At 33.0% G+C, this 20333-nt stretch overlaps 3 protein-coding genes across 3 annotated transcripts; 1 reads left to right on the top strand and 2 right to left on the bottom strand.

The window, feature by feature from the left end:
• The first annotated feature begins 6280 nt into the window (after positions 1 to 6280).
• On the top strand, positions 6281 to 11869 carry LOC110729753 (transcription factor bHLH126-like). The gene is made up of 4 exons (XM_021909537.1): positions 6281 to 6977; positions 7278 to 7688; positions 7803 to 7905; positions 11106 to 11869. The coding sequence occupies exons 1-3, from the start codon at positions 6573 to 6575 to the stop codon at positions 7881 to 7883; spliced, it is 897 nt and encodes a 298-aa protein (XP_021765229.1). The 5' UTR covers positions 6281 to 6572; the 3' UTR covers positions 7884 to 7905; positions 11106 to 11869.
• A 25-nt stretch (positions 11870 to 11894) lies between these two features.
• On the bottom strand, positions 11895 to 13035 carry LOC110729509. The gene is made up of 2 exons (XM_021909241.1): positions 12229 to 13035; positions 11895 to 12155 (listed from the first exon to the last, which is right to left on the bottom strand). Exons 1-2 carry the CDS (start codon positions 12994 to 12996, stop codon positions 11895 to 11897), a joined length of 1029 nt encoding a protein of 342 aa, XP_021764933.1. The 5' UTR covers positions 12997 to 13035.
• A 243-nt stretch (positions 13036 to 13278) lies between these two features.
• On the bottom strand, positions 13279 to 16435 carry LOC110729508. The gene is made up of 3 exons (XM_021909240.1): positions 15763 to 16435; positions 13511 to 15458; positions 13279 to 13425 (listed from the first exon to the last, which is right to left on the bottom strand). Exons 2-3 carry the CDS (start codon positions 15455 to 15457, stop codon positions 13279 to 13281), a joined length of 2094 nt encoding a protein of 697 aa, XP_021764932.1. The 5' UTR covers position 15458; positions 15763 to 16435.
• Positions 16436 to 20333: the final 3898 nt, after the last annotated feature.

Here is a 20333-nt window from a genome sequence, read left to right as displayed (position 1 = left end):
TGTAAACCAGTAAGTTGGCCGTTTAAAGGAAAATTGAATGTTTCCACCCACCCAATTGGACTCTTGGAGGGTATTAGGGACCATGGTAAACATTTCAACAATATTATTTCCGGGCGAAAAAAATTCAAAAAATTCCAAAATTGAAGGCTAATATGCACGCTTTTTGAGAAATTTTGGAGGTTTTGGATCTCGGTGTCGAAAAGAAATGAGATTTTAGGGGATACATCTCGGGTCATATAATTTCATTTGGAACCATATATGATCATTATTTGTTGTCATTAATGTACGTGGTGGGCTTGAATTAATGAAATCGATGCAAGTTGTAAACCGGTAAATTGGTCGTTTAAAGGCAAATTGGATGGTTCTACCCACCCAATTGAACTCCCGGAGGATATTAGAGACCACGGTAAACATTTCGGCAATTTTTATTTTCGGGCGAAAAAAAGTCAAAAATTCCAAAATTGAATGCTAATATCCACGCTTTTTGAGAAATTTTAGAGTTTTCGGGACCCGGTGTCGAAAAGTCTTAAAATTCTAGGAAATACATCCTGGGGTCATATAATGTCGTTTGGAACCATATATGATCATTATTTGTTGTCATAAATATTCGTGGTAGGCTTGAATTAATGAAATCGGTGTAAGTATTAAACCGGTAAATTGGTCGTTTAAAGGCAAATTGGATAGTTCCACCCATCCTATTGGACTCTCGGAGGGTATTTGGGACCATAGTAAACATATCGGCAATTTTATATCCGGGCGAACAATAGTAAAAAAAAAAAAAAAAAAAAAAAAGAAGGATAATATCCATGTTTTTTGAGATTTTTTGGAGGTTTCTATTATAGTTTTCAATTTGGGTAAACGGGTCGGGTTTGGGTCGGCTCAACTCGGGATGGGTCAATTCGGATTAATTTTATAACCTATGCGGGTAGGGTCATGCTTGAATGGGGACACGTTGGGTCATACTTCTTATCGGGTTTAGGTCGGGTTACCTTCGGGTCGGGTGAACAATAGGTCAGGTTTAATTCGGGTTTTCACGGGTTAAAACGGGTTAGGGTAATTCTCGGGTTCGAGTCGGGTTCGGTTCAACTCAATAATTAACGGGATAGAATCAGGTTGAGTCATTCTCTGGTTTGAGTCGGGTTCGATACAAGTCAATAATTTGTTGGTTTTAATCAGGTCGGTTCATTTTCAAGTCGGATCATTCTCGGGTTCAAGTCGGGTTCGGTTCAAGTCAATAATTTGCGGGTTATAATCAGGTTGGGTCATTTCCAAGTCGGATCATTCTCGGAGTCAAGTCGGGTTATGTTCAAGTCAATAAATTACAGGTTACAATCAGGTTGGGATGCATGTCCTGCAAATTAAGAGAACTACTATATGAAGTATGAATGAAGATTAGAGTTGTACCTTGTACCCTTGTTTATAAGGCTATGAAAATTGGTTAATGTGTTTTAAATATTGTATTTCGGTCTAATATTTCAGTGTTTCAGCTACACAAGTGTAAATGAACTGCAAGGGCTTAATTTTTTTTGACCTTGGATCTCCAAAACTTTTGAGGCCAACTATTATATTCTTGGGCTCATGGGCTGGATTATTAGTTTGAAGAGCCCACTGTGTTTACATTCACCAATAACAATCAAACTCTAGAATATATCTCCAAATTTTTTGTTCACTTCATAGTCACTCATACTACTATATGTTTTACTTTATTTTTATATATATTAAATGTATGGTATATATTTTTGATGGGTAGAGGAAGATATTTAAATAATATATGGATAATAAAATTAATATATTATTTGTTGGATATCATAATATTGAATAAATAACACCACATCCTCAATATTTATACTTCGTATATAAGAAAAACATTTTACCGTATTAACAACCTTTGGTTAGGACATGAGGGCAGTGTTTGTCGTAGCTCATAAGTACAACATTATTGTTTGGAAAAGCTCGTTGTACAATTGCAAATATATAAATTGATTTATAATATCATAGTTTTGTACAAACTTTAATTAATCGACATATGCATTTGATAAATATAAACTTATGGTAGAAATATTATTGCCTTTTGTGTGCACATTGTTTAAAATAGATTCTTCCTTCAAGTAGACACATACTGACCATTTTAATACTAAGATCAGAACGTATATTCATGTAACCTGACCATATTAGGTGATTTTTGGTTTTCAATGTGAGAAGAATTCAAAGAATTTTGGTTCACAAAACCAAAGAAAATCCTGACAACCATATCTTCTTCGATCAATTGTTTCTACATAAATATTTCTGCAGAGATTTTCAATCAAATAAAGTATGATCTTCAATCAAATAAAGTATGATTTCGATCAAATTCTTAATGAAATCCTGACTACGTAGTATGTACCATACTCTCTTGTTTCTCTGTAATATAAGATTCTTCTTCTCTGTCTTCTAACATTTTTTTATGGCCTTTTAAATTATTAATTGTACACATTTTGTGAAGTTGTGAGTTGTGGATACCAAATCGATCTTCAATAATACTACTAACTTAATTTTGATATTGTTTTAATTAGTTGGGAGTAACGAAGAAGAATGATTGGCATAAAATTTGATCACGGATTTTAGGTATCATCTTCTACATAAAAAAAAGGCGGAAAAAAATCAACTACTCGATGATTGTACGATAGGTAAACAAGTAGAGCTATGAAAAAGAACGACTAACATGTAAAGTATATAAAGTTTAACAACGCTAATTAGCTTTCCTTTTAAATTTGTAGGTAAACAAAAGAGATCCATGTTGGAGTGAATCATAACGGGACATTAGGGTGTACAAAGTGATCTTTATATTGACATTTTTTTAGGCTCAAATCTGATTTGTCTGAAGATAGATGTAGACATAATTGTGGGTATGATAAGGATATGAAAAAGAAAATAAATAATTTCAATCTTTTTAAACATACAATATAAGCATATGTGTTCAAATTGAATCAATTTTGATATGTCAGGACTTCAAATGTTCTTAACATCAAAATTCAAATATGGACGGAGTACAAAATCTACTTTGTTTTAGCATGTGGCTAAAAAAACTCGATCTCTCTCATATTACAAAAACATAAAAAAAAGTTTCTTGTTATGTTTAAAAGTTTTAAATCCACTCTCAAAAAAATTGATTTTAACAATATTGGACTTAATAAGTCAAAAGCTCATAAGTCATAACTCTGATTAAGAGTCAGAAGAAAAAAGGAAGAAAAAATTGGAGTTGTTCAATGTGAACAAATATCAATCAAGTAGATACATGAATGATGGTTTAAATTTATTTATGTTATAGCTAGGGTCTAGAATAAATTCGTTCTAACATTTTACACAAGACAATGTCTTAAGAGATCAACTAAATAGGTATAGATTACACTCCGACAATTAACAAACAGGAAATTTGGACCATGTTGAATAAATCTATAAAGCTATTAACCTATCAACATCTAGTTTTCTCGGTTTCACCTGTAAAACACAACATATTCGCTTATATGTGAGTTATTCATGGGATCTCAATATTGAATTGTGTAAAATCTTGTCTAATTACAATTCAAGACGGAATTTGTCATTTTGCCTATTAGGCACGTTTGTAATTAATACAGCAGTAAAAGGGAAAGTCCTAGTGAAAGCAACACTAGACAATGATGTAACAAGAGTAGTTTAACATCAACTACATGCATCGCATCTCTTATTCTGAAGGTGATGATAGGTTTATACTATCTGCGGCTTCAAAACATCCACCATATTAAGTACTTCGTCGTCAAATGTGCCATCCCCCACTTGTTTATCACTTGTTACATATGTACTATTCTTTGATTACACATATTCTTTATTCTTTAATTCATCTCAATTTATTTAATCATTAAATATCTTTAATTTAATTACGAGTTATAAATAATACTCCGTATAATTATTTTTAATCATTTAAGTATAAAACTTATGTCTCAATACGAATTTATTGTGTTGAAAAATATAAAAGTATCTTAAAAATGGAAAGGGTTTTAATTTTTATTTAATCATACCCACAATCTTTCTTTTTCGAGCATCTTTACCCTTGCCATTCCTATTTTCTATGTTAGACCACTTTCATATTTTAAAATGACCTCACTAAAATTAAATAATTTATACAAGTAGGGTATATGTTGTGAAAGTATACTCACACTGTTTTCGAGAATTCAATTCACATTAAATTTTGAGTCATTTCAAAAAGTTTGAGAGAAAAAGGAATTAGGAATATAAATTATGGCTTTAAATTTGATAAAGTTGATTTTTACTAATGACTAAGAGAATCTAAAATGGTTTTACTGCTCGTTTTAGAGTATAGTAAGAAAATTTGACACATTAAAATTGTATTTAGCCTAACAAAATCTCATATACTCGTACTAATTAATTTGAAGTATCTTTTCTAGCATATATATAATGAGTATAATCAGCATTTATTATTTTGACAAAAACTAAAACTAAAATAAGGAGACTTGTGTTTAGCTCATATGATTTAACCTAATATGAATTTTTCTAATTTGATCTGATTTTCATATTTGACAAAACTTTGACTTAATAATTTACACCATATTTAGGGTTTGCACTCTTCTGCTTAAGTTAAGTTCAATTTAGTTCAGCTTCAATCAATTCAGTTCAACTCCTAATTTTTTCTCTCATAAACAATTCATTTTAACTCTATTCAGTCCAGTTCAGGTTCAATTAGTTCAGTTCAATTCATTAAATCAGAACAGGCCTTTAGAGACTAAATAATTTAATTTACTTCAACATTGGGGCCATTTAATTGAGACTAAATAATTTAATTTACTTCAACATTGGGGCCATTTAATTACTAACAGTGATTTGTTGCAAAATGGGTGAACAAAATGAGATAAACAGTTAAATGGGGGTGGTCCCTGTACCAATTGCTGCTGCTCTGGATGGATATCAACCACGTGAGGTTTGACAATGCAATTTTATTAATGGATTATGGAAAGCAATAACCAAAAAAATTGATTGTTCCTTTTTTAAAAATTAATTTTAATTAAAAAAAGAGTAGTATTATTATTGAGTAATTTATGGTGTACTCTCCATAAACATTGGGATGTGAATTATTGACTTTTGGTTGATATAAACACTCTACATAGGACAGACCATTTACCACGGAAATATGCCGGAATAAAAGCACAGAGAAATTGAAGATGGTCACTTCACTTTCCACTTTGGTTGAGATAGGGTTTGCTTTGCATTTCATCATTTGGATCCCATTTTGGCCATTGTGAATTTGTGATAAAAAAATTATATATGTGGCAAAGTGCTCTCTTTAACACTTCTTTTCTTAGCTAGTTTTATTTTGATTATTCTCCCATCGAAATAAAAATCTTATCTGAGAGGACTTAGTTAGTGACCTCACCTCGTTTTGTTAGTTAATTTATGGTGTCTTGTTTTGGGTTTGTTATGCCCTCCTTTGCTTTATATATATATGAAATAAAAGTTTTAATTTTTAATGGTTCTGTTGAATGAGCTTATTAAGTTATTCAATTCTTAGAATAACGATTTTAATTTGTGAATGAGGAGTCATATTTTTTCATGTACAGATTTGTAACTCGACATGAGCTTGAGAAACTAAATTAATATAAGATAATAGATTATTAATGTTAGAGATATTGGACTCACTGTGAGTCCGACTCACCCCATTTTTTTCGATTAAAATTTGAATTTCCAATTAATACTACCTCAATACTATACGGATAAAGACTCGGTTTTGTAGTTGATTAAAATGTACTTTTGTGCAGTACATTAGTACCTTTATGTAAGAATGATTTGTACTCCTTATATTTTGAATCAATTTTAAACAAATTATAAAATGCCCATTTGACAAAGTCCATTTGCATTTAAATTTGAGAATTTTTTTGTGTGTAAAAAGTTATGAAAATTTATTCTCTATTGAAAATAATGTCGAAGTATCTTTAACACATTACACATATAGTAGGTAAGGACATAAACTTAATGAAGTACCAAAACCCAAATAAAAAAAATGATTAACAACAAGAAAATCTCTTTAGTGACCAAATCAGATCTTGCTAGTGTGTTTAAAATATAATTAGTCAATTATTACTACAAATTATATTAATTAAATGATAACCCTTTCCTTTACCCATTTAAATGATACCCTTATTTAGACAGCTCTTGGTCCACCGTCCATAAAGTTTGATATATAAATGGATGAACATTTTTTTTTTTTGTTATATTATTAAAAACTGTACAATATACAAATATACAATACACCTTCTTTTCTTTCTTCTTCTCTTCTTTCTCTTCCTTCTTTTACAGCATTTTTATGGTGCCCATTCTTCTTTCTCTTTGCAATTTGCATCATTTCTTAATCTTATAATCAATAATTAATCCAAACCCAATTAATTAATCACAATTTCTTTTTGCTTGTTAATTGGGATTTGCCACTTATTCAAAAAGATCTCTCAAATCCCCTAACCCTAACTACCAAATCTTCTTCTTTTAATTATTTTTTTCTTATTTACCGAACCAAATCTTCTTGAAATAAAACTTTTTTGATCTCCTCCATGTTTCCATTTCAAAGTGGTGAGTTATCTTTTCAAATTTCCAATGATTTAGAAAACAATAATAATAACAATAATATTACTACTAATACAAATACTAATTTTCTTTTTGAGCACCATATTAGTAGTACTAATGCTGCAGTTGCAGCTGGTACTACTACTACGAATATTGACCCCGTTCATCAACCTCATTATGGTGTTGATTCTAAACTCAAGAGCCCAAAAACACGAAAACTGCGATCCGGGAAGTCTGTCCAGGATAATAAGATTAATAATGAAGATGAGATCAAAGGAAATGATATTACTAACAAGAAGGTTATTCATCGAGAAGTCGAACGACAACGAAGGCAAGAAATGTCCAATCTTTATTCTTCCCTTCGCTCCCTCCTTCCGGTAGAGTATGTTAAGGTAAATTCTATAAATCTTTCTTTTTCTTTTTGAAAATAATAAATGTAATAAAAGTCTTAATTACCTAGAATAGTAACAAAAAAATAACAATTTTGGGGGTTTTTGGTTAAGGACAATATAGTAATTTACTTTCATACATTTGTTGTTGAAGTTGAATACTATTAAGCATTTGGCAATCAATCATGCTCATGTTTTTTTTTTTTTTGTTATGTTCAAGATTAAATTTGTTAAAGCTTGAAAAAATGTGTTTTGGAAGTTTTAGGTTGATGTATGTTGATTATCTAGTGATGGGGTTTTCAGGGAAAAAGATCGGTATCGGAACACATAACCGAGGCTACAAGGTACATCAAAGACTTGGAGAAGAATGTAAAGGAGCTAGGAGAGAAAAGGGATAGTCTTAAAGACACATTTTCTTCATTAGAAAATCGACGAAATAATAAAAGAGAGAATAACAATGTTGGATGTTCATCATCAAGTAGTACAACATCTACTACTTCAAGAAGTAGTAGTAGTTGTAGTACTAGAGATTATAATGTCAACATTCATAAATTTTCTAAAACACTTCAGATTGAGATAACAGCCGGGGTTGAAGAGGATGATCCATGTCCTATATCGAAAACTCTCAAAGTGTTAGCTCAAGAAGGCCTTGATGTTGTTAGTTGTGTTTCTAATAAAGTTAATCAGAGGTGGATTTATGTGATTTATTGTGAGGTATATATATAAGTTTTGTTATTGTAGGTTATAAACTTTGGAATCATTTTTTTGTATTATATCAATTTGATCAGTATTGTGTTGTTGTTGTTGCTGTTGTTGTTGTTGTTGTAGGTTACTGAAGAAACAGCCGTCGATTCGTGTCATTTGCGAGAGAAATTGATGAGTGTAGTTGTTTCTTCAAGTGATGTATGAGAAGTGGCCCTTTCATACGCAGGTTTGTTCTTGATCTCTTTATTTTTACCTTGCATAAGCTTTCTTTGAATCACTAATTCAATTACTTTATTTACCAAGTCAGCAGAATGACCTATTTTGCTTAAAATCACAATTTATGCTTAATGTTAGTTAGAAAAAGATTACAAATTTACAAGTAAAGGTTGGAAGAATAATTTGGTTGTTGTGAGATCAATTAATAATTAGGTTATCACCATTGTTGTTGTTGTAGATTTACGATGTTACGGGTGTTGCAAATGAAGTGGTTTTACACTTGCAAACCTTAACTTGTTTTGTGCTAACATTTCTGGCAATATTGATTTTGTCCCTTATTTGAAATTTGAATGTGCTCTACATGTGTAGACTTATGTCTTTAACTTTCCCCTGCTTATTTATAGGCTATTCTCGTACTCTTTTTATATAGAGATTTTTAGTACTAATATGTATTTCATAATATTGTGAAAGAAGATTGTTTATATCTTAATCTTCTTTTACACTTTTAAACCTTAAGTTATTAAGAACCATAAATATTCACGGATTTTTGAAAATTCATCTAATTTGTACGTAAATGAGATAGCTAGATAGACCTTGACCTATGGAGGGATACTTATTAATTACCATATGCTAAAGATCTGATCTTTTTCTTGCATGAAATCTTAGTTTCCTGTACTCTAAGAAAATTCCACATCCACAAACATGTCATCTGTTGTTGTATGTCTCTTTCTCAACACAAAAATAGTGGCTTGAGATATAGGATGACACACCATAATTAGCTACATACCGTTAAAGAGAGCATACTATGTCATTGTCAACAAGGTCCAGAGTTACAATAATTTTTGATGTTGATACTATATAAAGTATCAATAATCGAAAAATCAATGGCTAGCTTTCCTTAACTACGTTGAAAAGTTCTAGGAGTTTTGAGTGTGACGACCCCAAACAGTCCACCATAACAAGTGTAAAACTCAAATGGATGGAGAAATTACTCGTAGGCTCCAAGAAATTCAACGTGTTGGAAAGAGACTAATGATATGATGTTACATGTATGATCCATATTATTGAGGTTTTATCTCAAAATCAATTGGTGGTGGACGTGGAAATAATAAGAGGATATAATATAGCGTAGTCTTCCTTCAAGGATTATTGTTGTTACTTGCTGGCATGTTATGGCCTTTTGATAGTAACCTATTAATAAGTTTATATACAATTAATTGGAGATGAAACGATTTTGTTGTAAAAATGTAATGTATATGTTAGATAGCATGCATACTCCACAGTTTATCTTAGAGCAACCGAGGAAGGCTGGAGTGGCATCGAGCCTAAGCCTTTGGAACGACTGAAAGTTCTCCTAGTTCCTAAGTGATACACCTTAGATTAGCTTCCTACATGAATTGGAATGATATAGATTTATGGTATATATATATAGTTTACAATTTTACAAAGAAAGAGTGCAGATTTACGTAGGACATATATATAAACACAACATCTACAATAATGTGTCAACTTGTACATTATCGATCATATTTCAACCTTCACGATCAACTAATGTGTCACTCATCATTTGAAATATTGTCAAATGACTGTTTGCTGGCCTGGAGTAGTACACATTTTCTCAAGTGTCCTTAAGTGTTACTTGAGGGTTGACAAACATCATTTGATCTCCTCTAATAATTAGCTTAGGTAGAAATCAAACATCATTATTAGCTAATTGATTTTGATTAGTCAATTTGAACATGGTTTATTATTGTGCTTGACAGATTCTTAAGCAATGACAAAATGATAGAGATAGCTCTTTATTTTACTTGTGTACTCTAGTATTTTAGTTTAATTTTATAGGATAGTGTGTAGATATTTTCAATTAAGTGTTTATTTACTTTTATTAATTAATTTATTTGGCTTAATAAATAACTTTGGCTTCAGTTGTTACTTTCCAAATTAAAGTTATTTTGATTTTTCTCCCTTCTTTCTTACCCTTTATATATTCAATCTTAAATGAAAGGGAAAAATAGACATTATTTTTTGTATTTTTCCTCCTATATTTATTTCATTTTGCATTTTAATTTCCATCTCAATGACTTTTACACTAGATTGATGTAATATTATATATAGAAAAAAAAAAAAAATCGTACATTATTACGAGAACTGTACCATAGATAAGCTGTTAAATAAATTAAAGCATGCAAGTGAATTAGTGAAGTAAAAGAGAAAAACGGAAAAGAAAAAACTTTTGTTTGTAGATATTTATATGTTAGACATGACGACTATAAAAGTATTGTATATACAGCTAACTGCTTATATAATGCATGAAAGTTGTTTGATGACCCAGATCATCAATGCTGTTAAGTGTTTGACAGGAATTCACTAACTAGAATTTCTGCACGTGATCCAAACAAGCAAGTGGATCGGATATTAATATCGCTTTCTTGATATTTTCTGTGATTGTTTGGTAGACATAGAAAGTACGTACTCAATATGTAAAAAAAGATATGGAGTAACAATAATACTATTCTATAAGAGTGAGCTTGTTCGATCATTTGATTGAATGAAATAAAATTTAGGGTTTTTTCATTTTTACCACCTTCAAATAATGACTTTGTCGAATTTACCACCTCCAAAAAAAAAACATTTACTTTACCACCTCATAAAAAAATTAAACATCAGTTTTACCACCTCATCTGAGCTCAGGTGACGGAAAACGCTTGTGGGGCCCAGCATAACGGCTAGTTTTTGATTTTTTCCCAAATTTCTCTCGATTTCCCTTTTATTTAAACCTAGTTCTTCATTTGTACACCAAATTCTTGTAGATTGGAGATTAATTTTTGCGATTTTCTTCACAAATCAGTATTTTTGGGCAACCTTAACAATCCCAAACCCTCTAATTATCAAACAATCAATTGAACTCCTCGACAACAAGCATCAAATAGGTAAGCCATTGTCGTTAATTCTCTAGCAATTTTCGTGATTTCTGTTGTAATTTTTTGGCAATTCGTTGCGTGATTATGTTGCATTTGCTAAGAGTAATTGAAATTGGGCGTTTTGTGAGGTCAATTAAACCCCAATTTGAATTAAAATACTTAGGGTTCATGTAAGATTAAATTAGATTGGGGGTTTTTGTTATGTGAATTGGCTACTGAAATTAGGGTTATATTATGGTGATTGTGTTCAAATACAATTAATTTCATTCTTGTTCTTACTGAATTTCAGAAGGGAATGTCTTCAGTTAGTATGTCACCCTCAAAGGAGAAAAAATGCCAATGTGGAGTTCCAATGTCTAGGCTGACTGCTTGGACTAGGGAGAACCCAGGACGCAAGTTTAGGACCTGCAAATTCTATGATCCTGTGACTGAGTCAAGGGGGTGTAAAGCTTTTGAGTGGGTGGATCAACCAGATGGAACACCTTGGCAAACAGAGGTGATTAACAACTTGCTGCTGGACAAGAAACTAATGAAGGGAGAGCTGAATGACATGAAGAGGGAAGTTGATGATGTTAGTGGACAAAGGAGGTGCTTGCTCAATGAGATTGACAGCTTGAAGATGAAATGCAAAGCTCTTAGCTCAGACAGGAAGAAGATGATCAAGGAAGTGCATGGCAGTAATGCAACAACAAAGAAAATGCTCACAGTACATGCTATTGTTGTGTTTTGTTGTTTTGGTTTGGTACTGGCTATGTATTTTAGATCTTAGGTTCATTTAGGAATGCTTAGAAACAAAAAAAATCCCCAACTTATGTTGTGTTTTGTTGAATTATTATGTGTGGATGTTGGGATGACATTTCTTGTACTACTTTTAACAAAATCAATGAGAAATGGAACTTTTTGGTAGAAACATATCACAATTCGTATTAGTACTTGCAACACAATGTTTGAAATTGTTTTACATTGGCTGAGACAAAAGTTAAGGCACCTTTGTGCAAAATCATTGTTCAACTATCATTGTTCAACTACCAAATAAACTTGGTTGTCTATTACAAAATACTAATGAGTAGACCTAGGGTCACAGTTGATTGAGATCCTTGTCCTTCTTGCTTGTCATTACATGAAGCTTGGACCTGGTCTGTATTTTGACTTTGGGAGGAGTAGTTGTTGGCACTCTTGTGGGCTGACTCAGGCTCCTGTTGCTCCTGGTAACAGGCTGAGTTGGCAAAGGCTCTGTTCTTGTTGCAGGCTGGCTTGACACAGCAGTTGCAGGTGCAGCATTACTTGACCCAGCCTGTGATGTTGTTGGAGGCTGATATTGTGGCAACTTCAGTGCAGCCTGCAATCACAGTATGACAAGACTCAGAAACAAAGCCACTAAATACACTCAAGTCACAAAATACACAAAATACCTGTCTTGCTGCTTTCTCTTCACTTTTCTTTCTCTGTTCCTTAAGCCAAGGAGTCTGCATCTGTGGCCTCCCACCCTTTGGATTTGTTGCAGGTGGGTTAGGCTGTTCTGGTGCTGCTTCAGCCTTGCATGTTTTGGCAAAGTGGCCAAACCCACCACAGTTCTTGCATTGTTTCATCACCTTTGGCTTCTTGCCCTCAGGTGCTGCAGAAGTGCCCTCCCCTGGTTCAAGCTTTCTCTTATTTGCCTTAGGTCTTCCTGGCTGCACTTTCAGCATAGGTGGCAAAGGCTGTCTGAGCTTGACCTTTTCCCAATTCTTAGGGCCAGGCATTGGCTGTATTGGGTTCTCATATGCAGCCAAGTATGTCACCCTATAGTAATGTGGGTGCACATACAACTCAGGATCATCCCTTTTGTCCATTATGCAAGCAAATGCATGGACACAAGGTATTCCTGTCAACTCCCATCTATAACAAGTGCATTTTCTCTCTTGCAGATCCACAATGCACTGATCATCCTTGTATTTCACCTCATAAATTTCATCCCTTGAAGCTGTAACCTCACATGTCATGGCATACTTCTCCAACCCATCAAAGACTTTGTTGACAAATGGGGTTAGTAAACCTTCCCAAGACTTTGCTGCCTCCCATTTGTCATTACTCCTCTTCATCATATATCTTCTAAGCCATTCCATTTGAGTTAGAATAGGCTTGTCTCTGGCATCTCTAATCACTGCATTAAATTTCTCACACATGTTGTTTAACAACATGTTAGACTTGCAGTTTGTAGAGAAAGCATGCCTTGACCAGTGCTGGGGTCAATGTTTGACAACCACTGGTATGCTTCTTCATCCAAAAAATTGATACTTTCCATAGCAACTTCAAACTCAAACTGATACAACCACACACATGACAACCATTCAACACAACATAGACACATGGCATACATTTTTCACAAAATAGAAAGACATGTAAATATGTGCAAAACTAAATGTTCCTAGCATACATTATAGTTCACCATAAAACTGACATAAAAGAACCTAAATAGAAGCTTACCAGAGTGCTTCCCTAGCAGCAGCCCAGAACAATTCCTTGAAAGTTGCACCATGAAATTTCAGTTTGAAATTTGACCAAATATGCCTCACACAAAATCTGAGCTCAGCTTTGGGGGCCACATCTGCAAATGCTTCTATGAGACCCTACACACAAGGCAAAACTAACAAGTTAGTGTACAGAAAATTCAAATAAAGCAAAGTAATTTAAACACAAACACAACCCACTTACTTTCTGTCTGTCAGACATAAAAGTCAAGCCATCTCCTTGGTCATACACACAAAGTGCCTTGAGCAAGCTCTCCAGAAACCAGCACCAGTTGTCCTTGTTCTCAATCTCTGCAGTTGCCCAAGCAATTGGGAAGATGGAATTATTGCCATCTTTTCCAACTGCAACCAAGATCTGCCCAGGGTATGCCCCTTTTAGATGGCACCCATCCACCCCAATTACTGGTCTGCAACCAGAAATGAATCCATCCCTAAGTGCAGCTAAGCACACAAACATCCTCATAAAAATTGGTCTTTCAATTTGATTAATATCATCCACCACCACATTACACTCACTCCCTGGGTTCCATTTTAGCAGTGCCTTCCCATAGTCCCAAACCTTTGAGTATTGCTCTGATGAAGAGCCATATATTATAAGCTTTGCCCTGCTTCTAGCCAACCAAGCCTTGGAGTATGTAATTTTGATCCCCAAGTCATTCAAGGCCCTGTCCTGAATCTGTTTAATCTTCCATCTGGGGTTGCCCCTGAACTCCTCCAAGTACCTGTCAGCAAGGAACTCTACTGTCACCTTGTTGTTCATTTTACTCCTAACACACCTATGCTTCAGCCTTAGTGTCTTAATTTGCCAAGCCTCTGATTTCACAAGCCTTGTTGCATAAAACTTGAACCTACACCTAACACCCTTACTACATGTACACTTCACTATCCTAAAACTGTTCTTGTTATACACACACTTGCATTTCCTTTTGCAATATGTTGTTAGCCTCTTTGAATCATTGTGAAGAAGGTAATACTCATACCTATTTTCAATTGCATGTTGTCTCAAAGCTTTTCTCATTGTTTGCACATCACTGAACCTTTGACCAACTACAAATTTGATAGCCCTTTCAAAGTCTGTCTCAGGGTTAAACCAAGTAACACTACCCTGATCATCATCTGAATCACCTTCCACACTCTTTAGCTCATCAGAATCACAAGTTTCCTCCTCTTCAACCCTCACTTCAATGTTCTGTAGATTTCTTTCTATGTCAAACCCTGTGTCCTCATCATCACTTTGATCCCCTCCTTCAGTAACTCCCCTCAAACTGCCTTTCACCTCACTGTTAATATGGTCTACATTTTTCTTCAACCACTGTTCATCATCATCAGAGTATAAGTCCTCCTCTCCCTCATCAACTTCTAACTCAAAATCACTCAACTCAGAATCAGAAGACTCTGTATCACCATCCTCATCACTAAACACATCACTGTCATCCCTTAAGCTCCTCACTCTTTCTTTTATTTTTCTCACTAAATTAGCAAAATTTCCAGTCTCATCCCCAACCTTAGCCTTACCCTTATCTGCAGCAGTGAGTTTACCCTTCCCTTTATGTGTATTAGCATTCACTTTCTCTGCCCTAGGAAGCCTCTCCTCAGCCTCTCTGTCATGTATAACAATGCCTTTTAACCTAGGGATTCTCCTAAATGGCTCTTCTTCAGTGGGCTTACTAAGTTCTGGGCTGGGTTTGTATACTTTAGGCCCACCAAACCTCTTTTTCAGTTCCTTCCTTTGTGCAGGGGTTAGCTCATTCCCAGATATACATTTGAAGGGTGTTTTGTTAGTCCCTTCAATTGGCTCATGACTGGTAACATACATCTCACATGCCCCCTCTTTGTTCACCGACTCTAGGAAACCATTCACCTCACCATCAACAAGCTCCCTTTTACCATTCACCCAAGACTTGCCCTTTTGTTTATACCAGCAACTAAACCCCCTAGGAACCTTCACATTCACATACACAAACCCATGTATAGCTGCTTGCCTCAAAAAGTGTACATCTATCTTATTTTTTTCCACCTTTCTCATCCAATAAACCCACCCACCATCCCAAGTTAACACCCTCCTATTTTTACCAGCTAAAGAAGGTATAAAGGCACCCCCTACTGTAATTTTTAAGTCCACTGTGTCCATTCTGTAACAACACCAACAAAAGCACACACAACAATAACCAATTTCAGTAATTACAGTAAACAACAAAAACCAATTCACCAATTACAGCAAGTAAAAGCAATTCACATTGACTATGCACTAAATTAACAGTAACCAAGTAAATCTAATTAACTAATTATTTAACAAATGCACACTCTAATTCAGTCAAAGATTCGCATAATTAGGGTTTATAATACTTTAATTCACAGATTCCCCAAAAAGGCATACTTTACCCCAATTGACAACCATAAATCCAACGAAATGTACTAATAAAGGGTTTAAAGTACCTCTTGTAGTCAGGAATCTCGATTTCTGTCAGCAAATTACCAAGCTTTTGGTCCCCTCACCCTGTGGAAGATGACAAGAGAAGCTGATGTGTTGCAATTTTGTGGTTCCAGCTCGATTTCAACCACCCAAATTGATCTAGGGTTTCAGTTTTTACAGAGAGAAAGAGAAAATTCAAAGGAGAGAGAAGCAGTTACAGTGAGAATCAAGAAAAATCAAAGGAAAGAGAGACGAAAATTGATGAGGAAGTGAGAAATTTGGTGAGACATTGATTATGGAAGGTGGAAGGTGAGAAAAGGAGGAGACAGAGGGAAATCGATTTTAAAAGAATTAAATTGGAGGGAAGTGACAGTTAACTGGGCCCCACAAGCGTTTTCCGTCACCTGAGCTCAAATGAGGTGGTAAAACTGATGTTTAATTTTTTTATGAGGTGGTAAAGTAAATGTTTTTTTTTTGAGGTGGTAAATTCGACAAAGTCATTATTTGAAGGTGGTAAAAATGAAAATACCCTAAAATTTATTACCTCAATTTAGATCTCCCAGTTCATTTTTATCACATATCATTAGATTAAAGTCCTTTTTTTTTTGAGAAAATTAGATTAAAGTCCTTAACTTATACCATTAACGTGATAATTAGTTCAATAAAGTATACTTAATCATATCAAGTATAATATCCGACTTTCAACATTTCATACAATATATATAAGACCCTATTTACTTCACCTTAAAAAATTATATTAAGTAAAAATAATTTCAATTCAGTAAAAATAGTTTCGGTTCAGTAAAAACAAAGTGATGTGAACAGGGCTTAAGTGGTGTATGTTAGGGTACGTAGTACCTCTCAATCTCTCATAAAATCCAGTGGCTCATGCATCTGCCCTTACATTTACTAATGCTAAGTCCTACCTGCATGAAATGTCATAAATCTGCCTGGACTCCCTTCTCCCAACTAAAAATAATATTGTTACTTAAACTTATTTGATTTGTACTTTCCACTACGAGTACTTTTTTCTTTTTTCAGATGTTATAATTCATGGCATGTTTAATTTCTGAGTTTGATCCTTCTACTCATTGATGAACTATGACCATTGATGAATAGGAGACCTAAATTATATGGAGTAGTGATTTCTTTTGCTATATACTCCATACTCCGTATTATGTGCTACTCATCTTAATTAAATGTGGTAAGCTTGGATAAATACATATTTCCTTTTTGATAGGGTTGCATTACTATGTATATATGGAACCTTTATTACTCCGTATCTATTTAGTTGTAGCAAATAGATCAGACGTAAAAGTAGTATATTAATACACGTACAGTTAATTATTCCTTTTAATTACCTTAATAATTCTTAACGAACGTATCATGCATGATCAGTTAGTTTGAAATCGCTAACAAATACAAATGCACATGAAATCTAATGCCATGAATTTAATGTGTTACTGTTGATACAGGTCCGATCCTTTTGCATAAATAGTGCACTGCATTATATTGTGTAGTTGGCCTTGGTGATCTTTGCAGTTATGCCATGACATGACTACAACTTCAAGGCTCCAATCAGATCAGCTTTACAAATAAATTAAATCAGCAACATTTTGGCAGATAGAATTAATGCAAGAGGCCACATTATTTTGATTATTTTTTTGGAAATTTGTATAATTGTATGGATAGAAAAAACTCTTCTTTGATAGATCGAATGATAGACCTATTTTTCTTAGAGACATTAATTAAGGTAATAGCTATGGTAATTATTACTATCACTTTTATTTTTTTTGGAAATATTTATGTTGTCCAAGGTTTTTTTTTTTTAATTAAAAACTGAAGTTGGATATATTCTCAAGTCCAATGATTTCAAATAAAGGATGAAAGGGAAGATGAGAATTCTGGAATTGATGGAGGTGCACATATTATTGTTATCATATGATCAGGTTGGACTTAATTATTTGTAAATCATATAATTGTAAAGTTGTGTATCTTTGTCCAAAAAAAAAAAAAAAAAAATATTTATCATCATGTGAGGTTGGTCATGTCAAGTTAGTTTGTACTTGTAGGATGACTATTCAATAGTTACATAACAATTGTGGTCACTATATATATTAGTTTTAAAAATTACCATGATTTAAAAATTACGGTGGCTACAAAATTTATGTATCCAGTTTAAAATTGTCTTATCTTTTTAAGAATTTGCTAATTATACTAAGGAAAATTTGGTTTTGATTTTCCCAATTTTGGCTAATTTTTTTTAAATAATTTCGACTTTTGGTAGTCTTGAAATAATGCTAACCTGAGCGTGCGTGTTTTTCTAATTGATTGATTTCAGAATTGAGATTATTAAAAAAAAAAAAAAAAAAAAAAAAAAAAAAAAAAAAAAAATCTGTCAAAATTGAGATTATTTTTAGTACTTCACTACTTTGTAGGGAGGAATGAAGGCCGACCAAGTTTAGGCATCAATAGACAATAACCCAACACATTAGATATCTCACCTAATTCAATAATCAACAAATTCCCTCAAAAAACAGATATAAAAAAATATATAAATAAAAAAAAATTAAAAAAAAAAATCAACAATTAAACACAGTAGCATTCCCACCAAATACAAAAATTTTCCATTTAATTAACATGTGTGCTGTGTGACTGTGACTACAGTGAATATCTTTTGACTGAATATTCTTTGCTTTGTTAAGGTCAACTTCTCTTCTAAGCACCTCAAAAGCCTTATTTCATGACCTATTCAACTTATATTAATTTCATTTTTAATACCTGCATGTAATTTTTATATTCTGCTTTTTTTCTATAATTATTTTTATAAAGAGAGACCATAATATACAGGTTAATTCTATTACATGATTTAAGATCTCTAGCATGACCAACAGAATCTCTACAGGTCACCAAACTTGCATCCATTTTTTGGAATTTTAGTATTTACCAAAGGCGGCAATTTTTCTATTACTGACTATATATAGAATATCACGAGTTAAAAGAATTGTGAGCCGATAATTATTGTGACCTGTTCTCTTCTATAATGTTCGAAATAAAAAAAAAAAAAAAAATGACATATTATAAGGGAATGGATAACAGTTCAATATAGATTAATGTTGCAATACCCCTTCACAATGGTGTGCTTTTGAATCCATCTTAACATTGAGAACTATTTTTAGAATGATATGATAATCCCATTGTTATTAATTTTTTTACAAGGCATATGTAAATGCGTCTAGAGTATCATGGATGATACAAACAACAAACCTAGTCCAGAAATTTGGTTTTTAGACTTTTTACAATCAAATTATAGCACATTTATTAAGAGTCAAATAGAGTTCAGAATATATAGTCTTACGAGGACCTACTCTTAACAAACATGCACCTTTCATGAAACATATTTTTTTCTTAGAGATCAATCTTGAGGAAGAAAAAATGATTTGAATATATTGTACTCTATATTTAGAAATTATAAATGGGTTTAGCATGTAAGAGACCCGTCCTACCAACCTATTCCAAAACTTCATTGATCAATTGATCTTCTGGCTCTACCAAAGACTGTTTGACAAAATGTAATCATCTTGTTGGATTCTGTTAATCAAGATATACATATTTATAATAGATATAGATCAAATGTCCCAAGATTAATAAATAAAATAAATTTTTTTGATTAGCTCCCATTAGTTAAAGGGTCCTAACACTAGGACATGGACATCGACCTTATCAACAAACCTACTATATGTTGATAATATCAATCCTCTTACTAATTGTATTTTGTACTATAGTAGTATTCTGATTTAGAAGACAATAACCTAATTTTGAAATATTGTTGATGTCACTTAACATCAACTATCTTAGATGACCATCAACAATTTAAGGTAATGCTTAGAGCTGGATGATTACTTAAATTTGTGTATTTAGACCCTTGAATAATAATTCTTAATCATCGTGTCTATTTTGTGCTGAACTATAATAATTATGATTTATGTTTGTATGTCTCAATGACATATTTGCTTACACGATGTACTAGCTAGTTTCAGCGAATTTTTCATGTTACTTAAAACTTATATTGGTTTTCTTGGTTTAAATTTATACGATCTAATAATTTCATTAGAAATTGTCGATTAATCAAGTTAAGTAACACAATTAGCCCTACCTATAAGTTACTAGACCATCTTTCTCTTTATGTCATTATATTTAAGGCCAGATTCAAATAAAGCCATATTATATGAAGATACAAGTATAAAGTAGTAGTGTATTAGATTACTAATCCTAGTAATAAAATAATAAATATGGAGTATAATATAAAGTGTGTCCAAGTCATGGTCAACAAATGGTAAGTGTTCGTGATTAAAAAAAAGTGGGGGCCACCTACATCATGTTATCATATTATTCGCTGGAAGATTATCCTGTTTGATACACTGTTCATTTTGCTGCGACCCTTTTTGATTTTCCACTCAGGATAATTACGGACTACAGACCAATTATCTGTATGAATAATATAATAAAATATAATATAATATTAATACTCGTAGTCGTTTTCCGTACGCAGTGGCGGACCCAATTAAGTGACATGGGGGGACAGCTGTCCCCT

The sequence above is a fragment of the Chenopodium quinoa genome, unplaced genomic scaffold (genome assembly GCF_001683475.1).
Source record: "Chenopodium quinoa cultivar QQ74 unplaced genomic scaffold, ASM168347v1, whole genome shotgun sequence".
NCBI lineage: Eukaryota > Viridiplantae > Streptophyta > Magnoliopsida > Caryophyllales > Amaranthaceae > Chenopodium > Chenopodium quinoa.
Note: the sequence above shows the minus strand (reverse complement) of the source record. Positions and strands in the feature narration are given on the sequence as shown.